The 19,681-nt window shown below is 45.7% G+C and overlaps 1 protein-coding gene across 2 annotated transcripts in view; it reads right to left on the bottom strand.

Moving 5' to 3' along the window:
- The window catches only part of LOC133109931 (copine-9-like), an 89,901-nt gene that overhangs the window by 67,696 nt on the left and 2,524 nt on the right, over nt 1-19,681 (bottom strand). For both annotated transcript variants that reach the window (XM_061219693.1, XM_061219692.1), the window contains 2 exons: nt 15,331-15,371; nt 7,534-7,580 (listed from right to left, as the gene is read on the bottom strand). In XM_061219693.1, the coding sequence (XP_061075677.1) occupies nt 7,534-7,580; nt 15,331-15,371 (88 nt within the window). The remainder of the gene's footprint in view (nt 1-7,533; nt 7,581-15,330; nt 15,372-19,681) is intronic.

Raw genomic sequence — 19,681 nt, 5'->3', positions numbered from 1 at the left:
GGCCAGCGATACCCCACCCAGACCGTGACGGAGCTGGCCGCGAGCGGCCCGGGGGAGGGGTTCTCTCCGCCCGCACAACCGCGCGTGAAGGAAGAGCGTTCCCCCGTCACAGTGGGTGCGTGAGCTCAGCGGAGCGCGGAGAACGGCCTATGGACGTGTGCGTTTCGTGAAGAAGGTGGCTGAGGAAAACAACCGAGTACTCCAAACAACTGTGGGGGGGGGGGGGCGATGAAGAAAGTCAGAGGAGACGAATGGCGCAAGATTGCATCAGTGTCATTGGATTTAGATAAATGATGATCAAGGGCTGTTCATATCAGCTAAAACAGGATTGTGCGGAGTGTGGTACCAGATTAATTTTAATTACAGAACAATTCTGAGGCAATAATGCCTCAACTTTCATTTTTAAGAACAGCGCAAAAAAATTGTTTCGCTGAAATGAGTATTTTATCATTAAATAATGATAACATTAACACATAACACATCATTCATAAGCATGGCAGGCCAAGGCCCAACATGCAGTCAACAGAAGGCATTAATTATCCTTTTATTATCCTATTTTTTTTACATGACACTTCATCCTCAATCTTTAAAATTAAATGAACATCAATGTCTAATCTGAGTAATGTGACATTTACCCACAGTACAATTAAACCAAACAATCTCTCTGCTGTGACATGCAGAAACAGTGGCAATTATAATGAGATATATTTCATAAAATAACTTAATTCAAATAAAAAACCCTGTAATTCATTGGGTTACAGAAGAAAATGTTCAATAAACTTTGTTGTCGGGCAGAAAGCAGCTGCCTTTCATTGATCAATAGCAGCCCAACAGATTTCCACTTAGTTAGTGCTACCTTGTGAATTTCCTATAACATCTAATAATGAGCATGGCTTACTGCTTCAGTGGGTCACAATCACCCATCACCCTCATTAGGGTATGCTCAATATCCAGACCCATGTAGCTAGGGGGTAGGAGCGGCTTTAGAAAGACTAAATTCAACACCACCTCTAAGGCTTTCAGTCATAACACTGTTGAAAACAACTGAATCCCTCAAAGCTGAATGTCAATCTAGCCAAATCTTTATAGATTTACAGTATCTAAATGCAGTGTCAAAGTCAGATTTACCAGATCAAACCATACACAAGTTCCCTGGGACTGTTATCACTATGAAGAACTGTATTCACAAGAAAGATATTTGCAAGAAAAACACAAATCCACAATCACCTTATGGATATGGTGACCAGATAGAAGGTACATTTGAGGGGTTGCATTAGGAAAGAAATCATTCACCGACTTGAATTTGAATCATGTCGTTTAGGCAGGAGGATCATGATTACTGCTCCAAATTTTGTAAAAGTAGGTTAGCGTCCCCATTACCTCCCACAGAGATATGCATGGTGCACAGCTGAGAGCTTTGGAGATGGGCTAATGAACCCACTCTAGCCACTAGCGCGAGACAGGGGGGATTTTGTAGCGCCTCTTGCCGACACTCGAAATGACAATTACCGCAGTTTGCAAAGCTTTTATCTCTTATTCAGTTCTACTCCCCCTTGGAGATTTATCTTCACTGATTTATCATTTTGTCAAATGATGCTCAGAACTGTCCAAATTTCTCGTACCCTTGATTTAGATTCCGTTCTGAACTTTCCAACCTTCTCGAACAGGCTCCAATGACTTTGTAAAAACGTGAGAACAGGCGAACTCTGTTCAGACACTAGCATGACTCCCTCTGCACTCATCTTATCAGTCAGCTACAGCTAACAAATGTGCAGAAGCCTCAGGATAGGCTGGAATGGGGTCTTCTCAAATGGAAGGCGATTTTTGAGCACCTCCTGAGACACGATTCTCGGATAGCTGTGGCAGAACGAGGCTTCAGAAACCCCCGAATGGGTGAAGCCATACTGGCAGAACTCTGAATGAAGCAGAGTGCCTTGAACGGAGAGGAAGACCTCCGGGCTGAGAGGAGGGGCAGTGGCTCATGGAGTCTAAACATCTAACCATATCATCAGCAGGCTGGCTGAGCAGACTGCAGCTCTGCTCTGCACATCCATTAAAGGGCAATTCTAGAGCCAGAAATTACATTTTAATTGATATGTAAAAATAACGTTTTAAAATTCAATCTAGAAATGGCACCAGGCATGCTCACTGTTCTGTGAATCTTATGTTAGCATCATAAAAGATTATGTCACAATAATCTTGCGACAAAACCTCCCCCTTTACATTGTTTTGGAGTATTATTGTGCATCATTTGTTTTATGCGAGCAGACATCTCATAACATTTATGTTCCCATTGTTACTGTACGGATTAGAAAATAGTTACTTTTTAGCCTTAGGTAGAACTATTACAAATGCAGTCTACATCAATTTATCTGTCATTTATCCATTTAATGTGAAGGTTTTTAGCATCCAAGATTACAGCCGTGGTCTTATACAAGTCTCAGAGGTTACATATTTTAATTTCAAATGGTGGGCCTAACTTGAAGTGATATGAGGCTTTCACTGAACCACTGTAGAGTGTAGGTGCCTATGGTTACATGTTTTGTCCTTCACACGTTCCACAGCACAATATTGTTTCCATGGCGCTGCTTATCAAGAGAACTGTTCTCAAGAATAGTAACGTCAATCACCTTCATCATCAGATTTAGCATGTTGGCGTGAGCAGGCACTGCCTCCATATTGGACTTTAAAGGCAAGTACCGGGCTACCTGTTCTGTGTTTTCTGTTGCTCATGTGCCCCTCGGCAGGGGAAAATGCACCTCTGATAGCTGTGTGAGGCATAAATTAGACTGTACGCATGAGAGAGTGAGTAGAGAGACAGCAGGTAGAGGCCAACTCCACAATCAAAGGCTTGGCACAGACATGTCAGTGGTGTCATGAGTTATAAACTAATTAGGTAAACTAAGCAGTGATAGTTACATTACATTACATTACATTACATTACCGGCATTTGGCAGACGCTCTTATCCAGAGCGACGTACAGTTGATAAGACTAAGCAGGAGACAATCCTCTCCTGGAGCAATGCAGGGTTAAGGGCCTTGCTCAAGGGCCCAACGGCTGTGCGGATCTTATTGTGGCTATACCGGGATTAGGACCACCGACCTTGCGTGTCCCAGTCATTTACCTTAACCACTACACTACAGGCCGCCCATAGTTGTATTTTATTCATTTATTTAACCGGGCAATAGTGATTGAGAACAAATGTCAATCTATTCATACAATACATAAAACATTTTCAAAAGGCGGCACGGATGGTGCAGTGGGTAGCACTGCCGCCTCACAGCAAGGAGGTCCTGGGTTCGAATCCCTGTCAGCCGGGGCCTCTCTGTGCGGAGTTTGCATGTTCTCCCCGTGTCTGCGTGGGTTTCCTCCGGGTACTCCAGTTTCCTCCCACAGTCCAAAGACATGCAGGTTAGGCTGATTGGAGAGTCTAAATTGCCCATAGGTATGAGTGTGTGAGTGAATGGTGTGTGTGCCCTGCGATGGACTGGCGACCTGTCCAGGGTGTATTCCTGCCTTTCGCCCAATGTATGCTGGGATAGGCTCCAGCCCCCCTGCGACCCTGTTCAGGATAAGCGGGTTCAGATAATGGATGGATGGATCCTTACACACAGAGGATGGCAGACAAAGGGCAGTAACAGAGATGGGGAGCGATCAGGCCGAAGCAAAATGAACAGGGCACGGTGGGTGCGGCACACGCACCCATATGATCAGCCAGTGTACCCAAATACACCCTAACTTAGGCCTAATTCATGACAAAAAAGGTTTCATGAACACTGAGAGAAGCAATATTGTCTATCGTTTGCATTAACAAAGCACATACTTCTCACATGCCCCCACACCCATGCGTATGACAGACAGCTCAGGCCCTGGGCTCAGTGCTCTTAAAGGAGTATACGAGAGTGCTGGGATTACAGGGTTTGAGAGTGTATCGGAGGGTATTCCAGTCATGTGCAGCAGAGAAATGAAGAGTGACCAAAGGTCACATTGCTGTGTGGATGGCCAGGGCGATGAAACTGGTGGCTCTAAGCCAAGCAGTAGAAAAACTGCCACTAAAAATATATTTCTCCATGACATTGTGAATCTGTTAATGGAATACTGTCCGACAGAACACTGATATATAATTACTGATACAGCGCATCCATTACGTTGAAGGCACTGAAAGCATAATTGATCTCTTCATTTTTTTTCTTTTCAAATTGAATCTGTAGACGAGTGGGACAAGCATTCCTTACAATTCATACTCTCCATTCCCAATTCATACTCTCCATTCCCAATTCATAGCTCCATTCCCAATTTATACTCTCCATTCCAAATTCATACTCTCCATTCCCAATTCATAGCTCCATTCCCAATTCATACTCTCCATTCCCAATTCATAGCTCCATTCCCAATTCATAGCTCCATTCCCAGTAAGTGAGGCAGGACAGAAGGAATGTGAGAGTTTGATGCTTTCTGACTTCTCTGAAAGGCCTTTGAAATTACAAGCCAATACCATTTCACCTTTAGGTCTGATCAATCACACAACATGTAGTTTCACTGTTTTACTAATCGGGTGAGAAACCACACACTTCAGATTCAGCTGCTGCACTGCAGTTCTCAGCAGCTGAAGAGAGAGCTCAACCAAGCCCAGAGACACTAGAGAGGAGGTAAGATGCAGCAAGGCTTGACCTGTCAGTGGGTAAAGCTAGACCCACTCATTAAGCCTCTCAGAAATGGTCCCTCGCGGGGGAGAGACAGCTTCATGGAAGTAAATCGGGTTTTTTTAGAGACAAAGGAAGGAAGGGAGAGGAAAGAGGACCAAAGGTCAGTGGAGCAGTAATTCATCAAGAAGCTAAAAACAAACCCTGTACACACACATACACACACACACACAGCTACACACAGCTACACACAGCTACACACAGCTACACACAGCTACACACACACACACACACACACATCAGGAACAAGCTTCTGACACATCAATCACTGGTCGATGGCTGCCTCCATTCCAGAGCCAGGCTGTTGTTTGTCACTCATGTGCCCAATGTGTGCACCAATAACAAAGATGTGTTGGCAGGTCATTACATTTACGCTCATTTTAGCCTAATGTCCCTTGGAATTGAAATATTTTTCAGACACATCAATAAGGGTGATCAACTGAAAACCCTGTTATCTGCCACTTTTTTCCACATATTACACTCACTCAAACTTCAGAGCTCAAATCATGAGACTAGACAATGCAGAGAATCTAAATGAAAATCAGTGAGTACAAAAGAATCAATGAAGAAACATTCCTGGGTAAACCATATACAGTGCATCCGGAAGGTATTCACAGCGCTTCACTTTTCCCACATTTTGTTATGTTACAGCCTTATTCCAGAATGGAATAAATTCATTTTTTTCCTCAAAATTCTACACACAACACCCCATAATGACAACATGAAATACGTTTTTTTGAAATATTTGCAAATTTATTAAAAATAAAAAACTAAGAAATCACATGTACATAAGTATTCAAGTATTGCTCAATACTTTGTTGATGCACCTTTGGCAGCAATTACAGCCTCAAGTCTTTTTGAATATGATGCCACAAGCTTGCCACACCTATCTTTGGGCAGTTTCGCCCATTCCTCTTTGCAGCACCTCTCAAGCTCCATCAGGTTGGATGGGGAGCGTCTGTGCACAGCCATTTTCAGATCTCTCCAGAGATGTTCAATCGGATTCAAGTCTGGGCTCTGGCTGGGCCACTCAAGGCTGGGCCACTGAAAGATGAACCGTCACCCCAGTCTGAGGTCAAGAGCGCGCTGGATCAGGTTTTCATCCAGGATGTCTCTGTACATTGCTGCATTCATCTTTCCCTCAATCCTGACTAGTCTTCCAGTTCCTGCTGCTGAAAAACATCCCCGCAGCATGATGCTGCCACCACCATGCTTCACTGTAGGGATGGTATTAGCCAGGTGATGAGCGGTGCCTGGTTTCCTCCAAACTTGACGCCTGGCATTCACGCCAAAGAGTTCAATCTTTGTCTCGTCAGACCAGAGAATTTTGTTTCTCATGGTCTGAGAGTCCTTCAGGTGCCTTTTGGCAAACTCCAGGTGGGCTGCCATGTGCCTTTTACTAAGGAGCGGCTTCCATCTGGCCACACTACCATACAGGCCTGATTGGTGGATTGCTGCAGAGATGGTTGTCCTTCTGGAAGGTTCTCCTCTCTCCACAGAGGAACACTGGAGCTCTGACAGAGTGACCATTGGGTTCTTGGTCACCTCCCTGACTAAGGCCTTTCTCCCCCGATTGCTCAGTTTGCCAGCTCTAGGAAGAGTCCTGGTAGTTCCGAACTTCTTCCATTTACGGATGATGGAGGCCACTGTGCTCACTGGGACCTTCAAAGCAGCAGAAATGTTTCTATACCCTTCCCCAGATTTGTGCCTCGAGACAATCCTGTCTTGGAGGTCTACAAACAATTCCTTTGATTTCATGCTTGGTTTGTGCTCCAACATGCACTGTCAACTGTGGGACCTTATATAGACAGGTGTGTGCCTTTCCAAATCATGTCCAGTCAACTGAATTTACCACAGGTGGACTCCAATTAAGCTGTAGAAACATCTCAAGGTTGATCAATGGAAACAGGATGCACCTGAGCTCAATTTTGAGCTTCATGGCAAAGGTTGTGAATACTTATGTACATGTGATTTCTTAGTTTTTATTTTTAATAAATTTGCAAAAATTTCAAAAAAAACTTCTTTCATGTTGTCATAATGGGGTGTTGTGTGTAGAAGTTTGAGGAGAAAAATGAATTTATTATTTTATGTGGGAAAAGTGAAGCGCTGTGAATACTTTCCGGATGCACTGTATAATGCAAACTATGAACCAAATGTATGTATTTGACATTTGTTTTTTTTACTTCTAAAGTGTACTCCTAAACAGAAGCATGTCAGACAGGCCATACTATAAGGTGCCAATTTTCGCAATCGTGTTCTATCTTAAACATAAAGCTTTGTTTCATAATAAGAAAACTCAGGCAAATTGTTTGATTGGAAACAGTGAACCTTTAGATATTCTTTGCAAAGGGCCCAACTTCGTCTCTGTTTGATATGGCCAACTAAAAACTGTCCCTGGGGTCTCCAATGACTGCTTTCCGCAGAAATTGAATTTTATGCTGCATTTGGTTACCAATTAAATTAAATGTATGAGGTAAACTGCAGCTAATTCGTTTAAGCAAGCTTCTCCCACTGTCCAAAGCGTAGGTACGGGTATTTATAACCATTATAATTCTGTAGTGTCCTGTATCATATTACTGCACTGTGCTTCAGTGAATAGATTAGAGACAACCAATAAAACAACAGTTGTTCAAAAACATGCAGTGTGCTGCTTTTCAAAGCACTTTTTTATATAAAGGGAAGACCTGTTTCAAGCTAATAATGTGGTTAGCGAACAGACGAGGGCTTTGCACAGTGGTGTGTGCTGCGATGAGCGCCTCTTTGCAGATCTGTACTGTTCTGTACCCTGTGATAAATGTCACTATGTAGAAAGGGGATCTGTACACTCACCTCCCTCCACTCCTTTGTCCCGATGGCCTGAACATAGAGCACCACAACTGTAGAGAAACAGGGAGATGGGAGAGCTACAGGTTATGCAAGGTACACATTTCAAGCACTCTGAGAAAAACAACGCTCCCTTTCATTATTTTCATCTTAACTCTCACAGGGACAAACACAGAGAATAGTTATTTTCACTCTCATAAGTACATATCCAGGAATGCACCTCTTGTATCACGATATAGATTTTTGTTTTATTTATTTATTTATTTATTTTATACCCTGCCTCCTCAGAATCTCTCATACGCAGACTCTCATACGCACAAACAGCCCAAAAATAAACGGGGAACGGTGGGCAAAAAGAGCATCATAGGAGGTGTCAGGCCCAAGAATACAACATATCAATGATTTCTCCACCTCTTGCAAACAAAACAAAGAGAGGAATGTGCAAACGCAAGCAACTGAGCTGCGTACAGCAGGCTTATGCTAGAGGACATACTGGTACAGGACTCCTCACTAAACTTATGGCGTGAGGAGTGCCTGTCCCGTCTCACAGCTGTGTGTGGCAGTGTTCCCAGCTAGCGCAGTGCTCCAATGCGAGACTCAACTACACGGGGTTTAAATCTGAATGAGTGAGGTAGCAAACCACATTCAATGGGTGTGGCACCAGTATGAAGTGAACGTACTGACCCAAAGCTAAGGTTAGCTCAGCTTTTAGAGCAGCCCATTCATAATATTATCTAAAATGATCTTTATACAACGTTATGAGGGTTCTATGACTGATATTCTGACCCCTATGGGATTCCCTTCATTGCAGAATGCAGCAAAACTATTTTCAGCTCATGGGATAATGTGAATAGGTACATGTTGGCCAGTGTTCAGTCACATGACATTTTTGGCCCAAGCAATAGCACTACGGTTAAGTGCAAAACAACGGCCAAAGCCCTCTTATCTTTGATCAGTAAAAGCACAGGAATGAAAAGATCTCAATTTATTTCTAAAATAAACAGCTACCTCAACATCATGATACTTTTGTGTCAGGGCTAAGCAATGCCCTGAAACATGGCAGGTTTGAAGGGGGCTATGGTTGTGTCAGACACAAACAATATGGCATCCACTTGGCCATATGTATTAGTATTTTGGTAATTACATGTTTATTAAACAGACATAAATACCTGGCTTAGTAGTGTCACCAAATATGGCATTAGCGATGCATTCACTCAACAGGGGCAATCATTTTAACGGTAGACAACTCAGACAACCACCGTACATTATCACAATCATTGATTCATGAGCCATATTGATGCCTTTTAGCCATAGGTGAACTTTTTTGAACACAGAGCTTTTTCAGTGGTGCGGGATTCACAGGAGCTGTTCAGAACGATATCCCTCCATTTTGTAAGATTAATTTAGAAATGTGCGCATTGCTGCAGCTCTGTGTCAGATGAAATGAAGAGCATTCATCAGACACCAGACTTAGCGCAGTGCGTCCTTTTGTACCGCACTTCCACTGCCCTATGACAGAGCGCGCGCACACGCACACGCCCGGCCAGGCCTGGTGCCCATCAACATGCACACATTTCACCTGAATTGGCATTCAGAGGCTGACAGCATGCAAAAAGGCACATTCACAAACATCCCCTTATATCCCGTTACCGACACAAATGCGCACGGCTGCCCTAGTTTACAACCAGGGAGATGAATGCCAGTCCCCATCATGGTGGTCACTGCAAATCATCTTCAGGGCGCCAAACATTTTCACAGTTTTGTAACGCTGTTTAGCGAGTAAAAAGAAAATGCAATGATATCACTTGAAAAAATGTGGCACTAACAGGGGTGGGCAAAAAGCAGGTTAGACAAATTTTAACTTTCCTGAAGTGAAATTAATTGCTTTCCATAGCAGAAAGTGCATTGAGACACATAATTAAGTTTTACATTGAGAAATACTGTTTCGTAATTCAAGGTGAGAAAAATTATTAAGACGGAAGAAAAGAATGAATGGCAATGGTGGATGAGGCTTACATTCATGCAAATATAATGCAAATATTATTATTAACTCATTTCAGTGCTTAGTTAAAGGGGGTGGTGGGTAGGAGCACGGCACAATGACCATTAGTCGGACAATTTGCATTTATAGAACAACACATATATCACCACATTTTAATATATAAATGTTAATGCTCACATTTACATTTAAATTTCCTGTTAGGGAATATTTTGAGCATGAGGTTATACAGTAATATCATTGCCTTGTGCAACAGCTGCTTAAGAGAGCACACGGTCCTATACATCAGCAGACCTTTCTGGTGGATTGCGGCTTTTAAAAGGGGGGTGTTGCTCCTAAAAGGGCGATGTTCACTCCTAAAAGGGTGGTGTTGGGCCGTGTTTGGAGGGCGGTGTTGAGCAGACGTTGCGCAGATGTTGGGCCGCGTTTGAAGGGCGGTCTTGGGCCACGTTTGAAGGGCAGTGTTGGGCTGTGTTTGAGGGCGGTGTTGGGCTGTGTTTGAGGGCGGTGTTGGGCTGTGTTTGAGGGCGGGGTTGGGCTGTGTTTGAGGGCGATGTTGAGCCGATGTTGGGCAGATGTTTGAAGGGTGGTGTTGGGCTGGGTGTTGGGCTGAAGGGTGGTGTTGGGCTGAAGGGCGGTGTTGGGCTGAAGGGCGGTGTTGGGCTGAAGGGTGGTGTTGGGCTGAAGGGCGGTGTTGGGCTGGGTGCTGGGCTGAAGGGCGGTGTTGGGCTGAAGGGTGGTGTTGGGCTGAAGGGCGGTGTTGGGCTGGGTGCTGGGCTGAAGGGCGGTGTTGGGCTGAAGGGTAGTGTTGGGCTGAAGGGCGGTGTTGGGCTGGGTGCTGGGCTGAAGGGTGGTGTTGGGCTGAAGGGCAGTGTTGCGCTGGGTGTTGGGCTGAAGGGCGGTGTTGGGCTGAAGGGCGGTGTTGAGCTGGGTGTTGGGCTGGGTGTTGGGCTGAAGGGCGGTGTTGGGCTGAAGGGCGGTGTTGGGCTGGGTGCTGGGCTGAAGGGCGGTGTTGGGCTGAAGGGCGGTGTTGGGCTGAAGGGCGGTGTTGGGCTGAAGGGCGTGTTGGGCTGAAGGGCAGTGTTGGGCTGAAGGGCGTGTTGGGCTGAAGGGCGTGTTGCGCTGTCACAGGAGAGAAGCCTGACCAGGTGAGGCGCGGTATCACACACACCGGAGTGCACACCAGAGACTCCCCCTCACAGGGCTCTCACAAGATGAAAGCCCTGATTACTCCCGCGCTCCTCTGCTCCTCTCCTCCTGTGCTCCAGATTGATACGGAGCCATTAGGACAAGAGCCGTCACAGCCAGTGGGGAAGCATTTAATAACCGCCGTCTCCCCCGGCCCTGTACCCAGCTCTGCCCGGCACACAGGCAGGGGGCCTCGGTCGGCTCGAACCAATCAAGGTAATGCGGACACCGATAGGACACATTCACCGCCTCCAAATGGGTCACTTCTATTTCAAGGGAAACAGGAAGAGACCACATGAATCCGTATGGAGAGAGATGAGATGTCGTCTATGTCTAAGAAAGATCGTGGGAGCGTCTCTAGCCGTAAGACTGCATTCATCATGTGGCAAACAGAGTCCTCGAGGCAACCGCTGCATGTACTTGCATACTGTATTGGTAATAGCCCTTTTTTAAAGTTGGGGGGGGGGGGGTTGTTAAAGCACTCAATTCAAGACTAATAGCAGTTGTCGTGGATGCCTAGACTACAGTGTGTATTATACCTGTTGTGATTAAGGAGCAGTGCTGAACTGGGTTATTTCAGCCGTTGTGAATAGTGGATAACTGTCCAGTACAATCAAATTCTTCCATGTTGGTGTGCGCTAAGTCAAAGGTGCGTGGTGCAACCTTAGTCATGCGACTCTGTTCTACTGCAGTGGCTGTGCTGGGCTGGTTTCCTCCAGGGGAAAGGGGGGCGTTGGTCACAGTGGCTGTGCTGTGCTGGTTTCCTCCAGGGGAAAGGGGGGCGTTGGTCACAGTGGCTGTGCTGGGCTGGTTTCCTCCAGGGGAAAGGGGGGCGTTGGTCACAGTGGCTGTGCTGGGCTGGTTTCCTCCAGGGGAAAGGGGGGTGTTGGTCACAGTGGCTGTGCTGGGCTGGTTTCCTCCAGGGGAAAGGGGGGCGTTGGTCACAGTGGCTGTGCTGGTTTCCTCCAGGGGAAAGGGGGGCGTTGGTCACAGTGGCTGTGCTGGGCTGGTTTCCTCCAGGGGAAAGGGGGGCGTTGGTCACAGTGGCTGTGCTGTGCTGGTTTCCTCCAGGGGAAAGGGGGGCGTTGGTCACAGTGGCTGTGCTGGTTTCCTCCAGGGGAAAGGGGGGCGTTGGTCACAGCGGCTGTGCTGGTTTCCTCCAGGGGAAAGGGGGGCGTTGGTCACAGCGCCCGCGAGATCAAAGCCCTCGGCCCCCGCGGACGGCAGGCTCTGCCTTTACAGTCGGTCCGCCGGGCTGTTTTTGATGTCCAGAACGCCTCCATCCGGATCAGTATCGCCCCAGGCTGAGAGGCTGACGGGCTAATCCCTGGGCTTTGGAGACTCCAATAGGCCAGTGATCTGATACTTCTGAAGGGGCCCAGAGTAAGGTCAAAGCACAGTCATCACATCATCACATTATTTATGCGCTTAGTCTCCCCTGCTGCCCAGACGTACTGCACTTTAAAGGTTTTTGCATCGCATCCCTACATTTGCATATCGGTAGTTTAACTGAAGCAATTCAGGTTAACGGTTGCCAAGGTTACAATCAGGCCAACCAGGCTGGGATAAAACCCTCCTGACCAACCAGGTAAGACCACTAATTCGATTACAACACAGATGACATATTCTTCTCCATTTTATCAATACACACGTTACATCCTCTACACATTTTCGACATCCCTCCTCTTCAATTATGCGGGGTTGTCCAGTTGATGTACCTTTATTTTAATACATTCACTTTATTTTCTCATTTTACGGTGTGTAATTAAGCACCTTATGTTCGATTCCCGCCGTACGGGCAACCGCCCACGGAGACAACCAAGGTCTATCGATCGATTGATCGATGAGCTTTCTCGAGCGACTCTAACATTTCCGACTCATAAAGTCGCAAAGCTCAGTTGACATACGAGGAGCGGTAATAACGTAGGGCGTTATACGCTGAAGGGGACTCCCCCGTGGTATTTTCAGCGCGGCTGCTGAAGGTGTTGGGAGAGCCAGGGCAGCGTACGGACAGCGGGGCGCGCAGCAGAACTGAGCCCCGAAAAACCGCATCTCACGGACCGCAGCCCCGCCCCTCCCGTAAGGCCACAGACGTTCCCGCCGACAGACCCGATCAACATTCCTCCCTCCACTCCAAAACAAATGAACGGACAAATTAAACCCGTTGTTCGGTGCGATAAATTACACAGATAAAAAATTTAGCGGCGCTTTTCGGCCAACAGACTTTCTGAAGAAAATTATTCTTCGCAAACCGGGATGCAGAACACCTGCAGCCATGGGAGATAAAGAAATATTACACAAATGGCATTCCTTCAATTACATTTTCCCAGAGAAAGCACGCACAACATCGCTCTTATTACAATTTGACCTTTGCAAAATACCTTGTGACTTAATTAGTTTTAATAAATGCTCACAATTACAATCTGTGAAGCGCACAGAGGAACAGGTTCTCAGAGGCAGTGCATGAATGAATTCATCGAAGGTGGCTTAACTGGCATCCGTTCAGAGACACAGACCCGCTCTACTTTAAATAACTCCAGACGGGTGTTTTTTTTTCATCATAGGGTATCATAAAAATGCATAAGATGGTTCCTGTTCATTTGCTGTGATAATATTCTACACCCCGTAGCATATTGAACAACTGTGCTGAATCACAATGCATAACTTGTTATTGCAGTAACCTATCTCTATTCTATGGTGGGGGCAGAGAATCTAATGTAAATACTGGGCTTCCAACTTGCAAAACATTTTCATTTTTAATATATACATGGCACTATATTTCAAGCAGCGGTACTGACATGTATACAGTACAGCTTGTTTAGTTGCATCATTATTAAATATGCTTGTTGACAGACTGTAAGTTACACATGACGTGTACAGTATACAAAATGTTGGGATTCCAGAATTGATTTCTTAAGAATCAGCTAAATAGTCTCAACACAAGGCATAGAAGCCGTGCGCACACACACACACACACACACACACACACACACACGCACAGCAACAGCTCACTCTAATCCTTTCAATTCATTTCCTCACTCTGCCAGAACGAGGTCAGGAGGAGAACAAGGACAAAACCAAATTCATTTTAAAGTTATCCTTTAACAAAGAGTGGCAGAGTCACACAGCATTCACCCCCTCCCCTCCCGTCTCTGCACTCAAAGGAGGACGTGTCACTGCTGCGCAATGCCCTATCCTCACCAGAGGGGGCGCCGGCACGGCAACAATGGTCTTATCTCAGAAGGGACCCGAAAGTACTGAAGTAATAAAGCAAACCACAAGGGAGGGAATGGTGGAGAAATTGAAGGTCTACCACTTTTCATTATTAGGCCGGGAACCCGGTCTATCAGGAGTAATTCTGTGCCACCCCGCTGAGACCTCCATGCATTCTTTGTTATACAGAGGCCTCTCTAGCTAAGATAAGGGTTTATTTTTTCTTTTTAAATAAGACTCAAAGATGAAATGTCTAGAAAACTTGTATGTTGGAATATAAATTTGCCAATTTGATCAGGCAATCAGAAGGCAAGTGCAATAATCTCCACCTTGGTACTGCCATTAGCAAAACGTTAAATGCAATAAAGGTTTGTGCATTACAGTTCGATTATGTGTTTTTCCATCTTCTGTTGCAGACACAAAATATTTCTGACATACATGTCCATCTTTATAAATGGTAAATGGTTGGCATTTATATAGCGCCTTTATCCAAAGCGCTGTACAATTGATGCTTCTCATTCACCCATTCATACACGCACTCACACACCAATAGTGATTGGCTGCCATGCAAGCTCGTCAGGAGCATTTGGGGGTTGGGTGTCTTGCTCAGGGACACTTCGACACAGCCCGGACGGGGGATCGAACCGGCAACCCTCCGACTGCCAGACGACTGCTCTTACTGCCTGAGCCATGTCGCCCCATATAGCTGTAAAGTGGATTGCTAATAGGAAAATGTTATTTCTATAAACTTCATTTCTGCATGCTTTTCTTTAGAAAGGCACAGTATGTTTATCTGGAGTTTTTTTAAATGATGATGCGATGCAATTTTCCCACATAAGTTGAGCCTCAATAAAATAATAATCTGTACAATGTCTTAATAGTATCATCTGCATTTCATCAGTGCATTCTCTACATGTAGCACTCCTAGTGAAGCAGGAGGGGGGAGGAACCCACCTGGGGGGTCCAGGGCAGTCAATCATCAACACACATCTGTAATTCAGCCAATTACCCAAGGACACGATTGAATGACTGGACTGACAAAGCCAGACTCAGAGCTCAATCAAGACATCCCCTCCTGTTGTTTGCTAGCGGGAGACTGCACACTGTCGGTACTTGAGCTAGAAAACTTACCCTTTCCCAAATTTCAATCTAAAGTTTCAATCCGAGTCTGAAACTCAAAACTCTGAAGGTGGAAAAAAATAGTACATTAGGGTCCATTCAGGTGCCGTGTTTGATGTGCTCAGTGTGAATGTAAATATTATGGAGGAAGTCTTTTTTTTTTTACGTGTCAACTTGAGATCCATCTCCACCTCTCCCCAAGACATTTTAGTCAGTCCCAACTCAGTTTTGGAAGCACTGCTTCATAACATAGCATAATATAGCTCGTGGAGTCCACAACATACCTGGATCAGACTTTGAAAAGGTGTCCATGTCCAGCAGGTTCCTATGGAAACAAGAGAATGAGAAGGTTCACAACGGGGAAGGGAACATTGACTTAAGAAACTGCTAAAAATGACGTAATGTTTGATAGACATAGTTTGCTGAAAGCTGACTATAACTGGCTATGTTCTGCCAGTTGTGAATCACACAAAATCTGATGATCTCATTGCGACATTATCTTTTCAAATTCATTTTCCTCAGCAAGTTATTGCTTTAATATGGCATCTTCCAAGCAAATCCTAAATGTTGTATTTGATAAATAGCTTGAGCTTGAAAAAGAGATGCAAGCCAGGGTCAGACAACCTGATCTACAAATAAGAATTGTTTGTAGCAAACCCGCGGTCAGAAATAGCTACGAAACATTTCCAGGCGACACAACGTAATGGCTAATATATGCCACACTACACAACGCTGCGATGCATCAATCCACCGGCCAAGTAGTTCCATCCGGCTGGGCTGTTCAGTCACCGATGCCTCCAGGATAACAGCCATTGCCTGGGTGTCTTTACTCACAACATTAACTTCCATAATGATGCAACAGATTGCACAGCGGTAGGAAGGCACTGAACACACAGGGCTCTGCAAAGAGATTGAGCGGCCCTATTTAATGTGCAAACATTGAAATGGCCCTTCCAGCGATGATAACGCCGAGTGCCAGGTCCCCGCCACGCTCGGCCAGGCTAATAGGATGGAGCGCAGCCTCATTCGGGGCCCGGCCCCTCATACGCGGAACCGGAGCGCTCTCTCTCAGGAGGGGTGTGGGGGGGGGGGGGGGGGCTAAGGCATGCATCTTAAAGTCTGAATGAGGAAGCAATCAATTTCACATCAGCTTCTGCCGGCTTTGCCGCCAGCCGAGGGGAGCAGGGAGGCAGCCGAAGTGTCGCTCCAAAATAAATTGCAACGGTGAGAATTAGGCCTTCTCCCGGGACCCGTTATTTCAGAATGTCTTACTGTGGCTGGGGTTGTGGCTGTGGCTGTGGCTGTGGCTGTGGCAAGGCCTTTATTAGCCAGCCGGATTCAGCCGGATTCAGCCGAAGCTCAGTGGTTCATTCGTTAACAGCGGCAGCCAATCAAAGTGTATGAATTGCATGTGTTGGTGAGTGAGTAGCCTGAGTACACTTGAGATTGGGAAGTGACAAGCAACGCTGGAGTTCCCGGGGACCCACAGCGGGTAGTGGAATTAAACGCCTGTTCTAAGGGTAATTGCTGTGGATGGTTTCTTAGGAAGCAGGACTGCGAGCAGGTCAGGCATGGCCACGGAGCCCGGCTGCCTCCCGACGGCACGATCAGTTTCCCCCCCCCCCGCCTCCACTCACCGCTCCCTGTCTCCAGCAGCAGGGCTGGATGCGGCCGCCTCCGTGCGCCTCGCCCACGGTACCGCAGGACGCCCCGCTACCTCCGGCCGCGCAGCGGGAATTCACCTGACCCCAATCTGTCAGCGCATCACTGCTCTTAAAACCAGCCCCCCTCTCCCTGGTCTCCGTCAGCCAGCCGGGCCTGACTGCGGTAAATACGACTCAAACTGCCCCTTTCTGATCAAACTCTCCCATGTCCCGTTTCATGCGGCTTTCTCTCTTTAATTTAGCTAATTTTCCATCGCTCTTCTCTTCAGGAAATGAATGATCGTGTTAACTCCCACATGGAGCAGGCCAAACAAAGGGTGGCCCTGATCCCCTCCTCTGGAGCTAGGGAGGCAGCTGAAGGAGAACCACGCGAAGAGAAAGCAGTCTGAGGGAGGAGATTTAGGTCATGTTCAAACAATCAGTTTTGGAGGGAAAAATGTTGGAAATTATATTTTGGAATGTAATTGGGGATTGTAGCACTTGGGAGCTCTTTTTTTTCCATACTGACAAAATATAATTTTCAACATTTCTTTCTCCAAACAACCAGTTTAGGGGGAAGAAATGGTGACAATTATATTTTCGAATGTAATTGGGGATTCCTGCACTTGGGAGCTGACAAAATCAGACTGACAATCTGTAATTGGTGCTTTTTTTCCCCCAAGAACCCCTTGAATGGCACTTAAACGATGCTGAGCTGTAGAATAAGCACATAAAGAGACTGTCCAGGGCCTTCATATCCATGGAGGAGGGAAAGCACGATTCCACAAGGCTGTAACTGCAGGGTGGGTGTAGCCGTGCGCTTTGATGATGCCCGATGGAACAGTCCGGAAAATACACCGCGCTGAAAAGCACAAGTCAATCTCTGACACCTATACATAACTTCACAACGTGGATCGGAACTGTGAAGAACTGAAACGTCGTACTAGAATTTTCTCCCATTGTAAACAAATGCAAAATAACAAATCAGGAATGACAGCGTTTGCCTTCCACAGCCTTCTGGAACGAACACTTTGCAAAAAGATACAATAAAACCGAGTGAAAATACAAGCATCTGAACTAGAGCAGCCTCCCAAACAGGCCTCAATGAGAGCCAAGCAGCACCGTGGACCCTTTACAGGGTTTAGTGTGCTGCCCTGCATCCAGTACATGCATCTGCTGTAAGGGCTCCACATAACAGCAAGATCCGTGCCTACTCGCCCAAAACACGCCTGCAGCAGTTCTGCTCTCTCTGCAGCCGGACAGTGCGTAGGGAACAATGTAAGTGCCTAACATTTCAAAAGAGCACCAGTGTAAGTGTCAGTGGAGGGAGGGGAGGAGGAGGAGGATGATCGAGAAAGAAAGTTATAAACCTTTATTCATGTCATATGCGGTTTTAACTATCTAATGAGCCGGAACATGGCATTCGTACAAGTATGAAGCGCAGCTCTGATTAAATGTGGCAGGCCACTGCACACGTTATAGATGGCAGTACAAAGATCCCCCACCCCAACATGAGTCGCATCCGCCAGTGTGAAACACAGTTTCTTATAGCAACCACACCTTGTTGCATGTATGCACGGTAGGGAAAGTTATGCATGAGATTTAGATCAAATGTTGTGATCGCTTAATGGATTTTTTTAAAGAATAAAGCCAAGAGTGTCAATATAAGGTGCACATGCACAAACAAACGCCATACATGTTTGTTGCAGACACCATGTCCTTTGATACGATGCAGTTTAGAGAAGCGGTTCTCAGAGATCCCCTAAAGTAGGAATGTAAGAAAATATACGAACACGACCAGGCGAGCCTGGTTTAGCCTGATGTAGCTAAGGAGGAGTATGTGTGGCAGAAGCTATATGGGTTGAACCATTCCTGACAGTGCAGAAGTCGACTTGGACACACTCTCACTTTTATTTATTAACATTTATAGAACACTATATCTGTGATAAAACAGCTCTCCCATGAAACCAGCAGGGATCTTAAACATAACTCCCATTTATAGGCTACATTTACTTCCTCCGTTGAGGCATTTCCATCTCAGTAGGCTACTTGTATTACTACAGAGTTTTAGAAGATGTATTTTGTGGCTGTGAGAGCATTGGATTTTGGGTTTGGCTGTAGCTTTGCGATTGCCTTGGCAGAGTACAGGTTGCTGCTGCATATGGTTTTGATTGAATTGATTCTATCAGTTATATCAGGAACACTGGAAACAAGTAAGCCACCAAATAAATACCATCTGCTTCAGGGAATCCACGCCACTCGTCTCTTCAATCACTTAACACAAATGAATGGACATTTTATTCATGGAGTTACCTCAGAAATGAGCTAGGAATCACGGGGTTCTGAACCTGGCATTTCTAAATCAGTTGAAACTTCCTTGAAGATGACAGTGATCAGGAAGCAAAAGGTAACAAGATGTCGCAACGTTACTGTACACATAGTACCGTTAGAGATTAAGTTCATTGGGGGCTTTAATTTTGAGGGAATGAATGGGAATGGATAACCTAATAAGCAAGCAATAAGCTAGCTAGCTAAAATTTGCAACAGCAAACTCAATGGCACATTTATTTGTTTAACCGAGCTACCTGTGGGCTGCAGGAAAACAATGGCAGCTTTTCATAAAGAGAAGCATTCTATAGTACTTGGTGTTCAAATTAAGACTGCCATGTCATTTTAACTGAGATGCTGATACGTTTTTACTGCAATCTCCACTTCTATATGAATTGCTTGCTTTCTTCTAGATAGCATAGACTTGAAGTGTAAACCAACTCGCCATAGCCATTCGTCTGCCATCTTGCTACAGTGGTCTGTATCTCTGTACATACTGCGTAAACAATCTTGCGCATGCACGTACAACTGGCTGTATCTTTGTACGTACTACACGAGCAATCTCACGAATACACGTACAGCCGTCTGTACCTTTGTACGTACTACCTAAGCAGTCTCACGCATGCACGTTTGAACAAGGTATGTCAGTCACTCGATAATTGAA

Source organism: Conger conger, chromosome 14 (assembly GCF_963514075.1).
Source record: "Conger conger chromosome 14, fConCon1.1, whole genome shotgun sequence".
NCBI classification, from domain to species: domain Eukaryota; kingdom Metazoa; phylum Chordata; class Actinopteri; order Anguilliformes; family Congridae; genus Conger; species Conger conger.
Note: the sequence above shows the minus strand (reverse complement) of the source record. Positions and strands in the feature narration are given on the sequence as shown.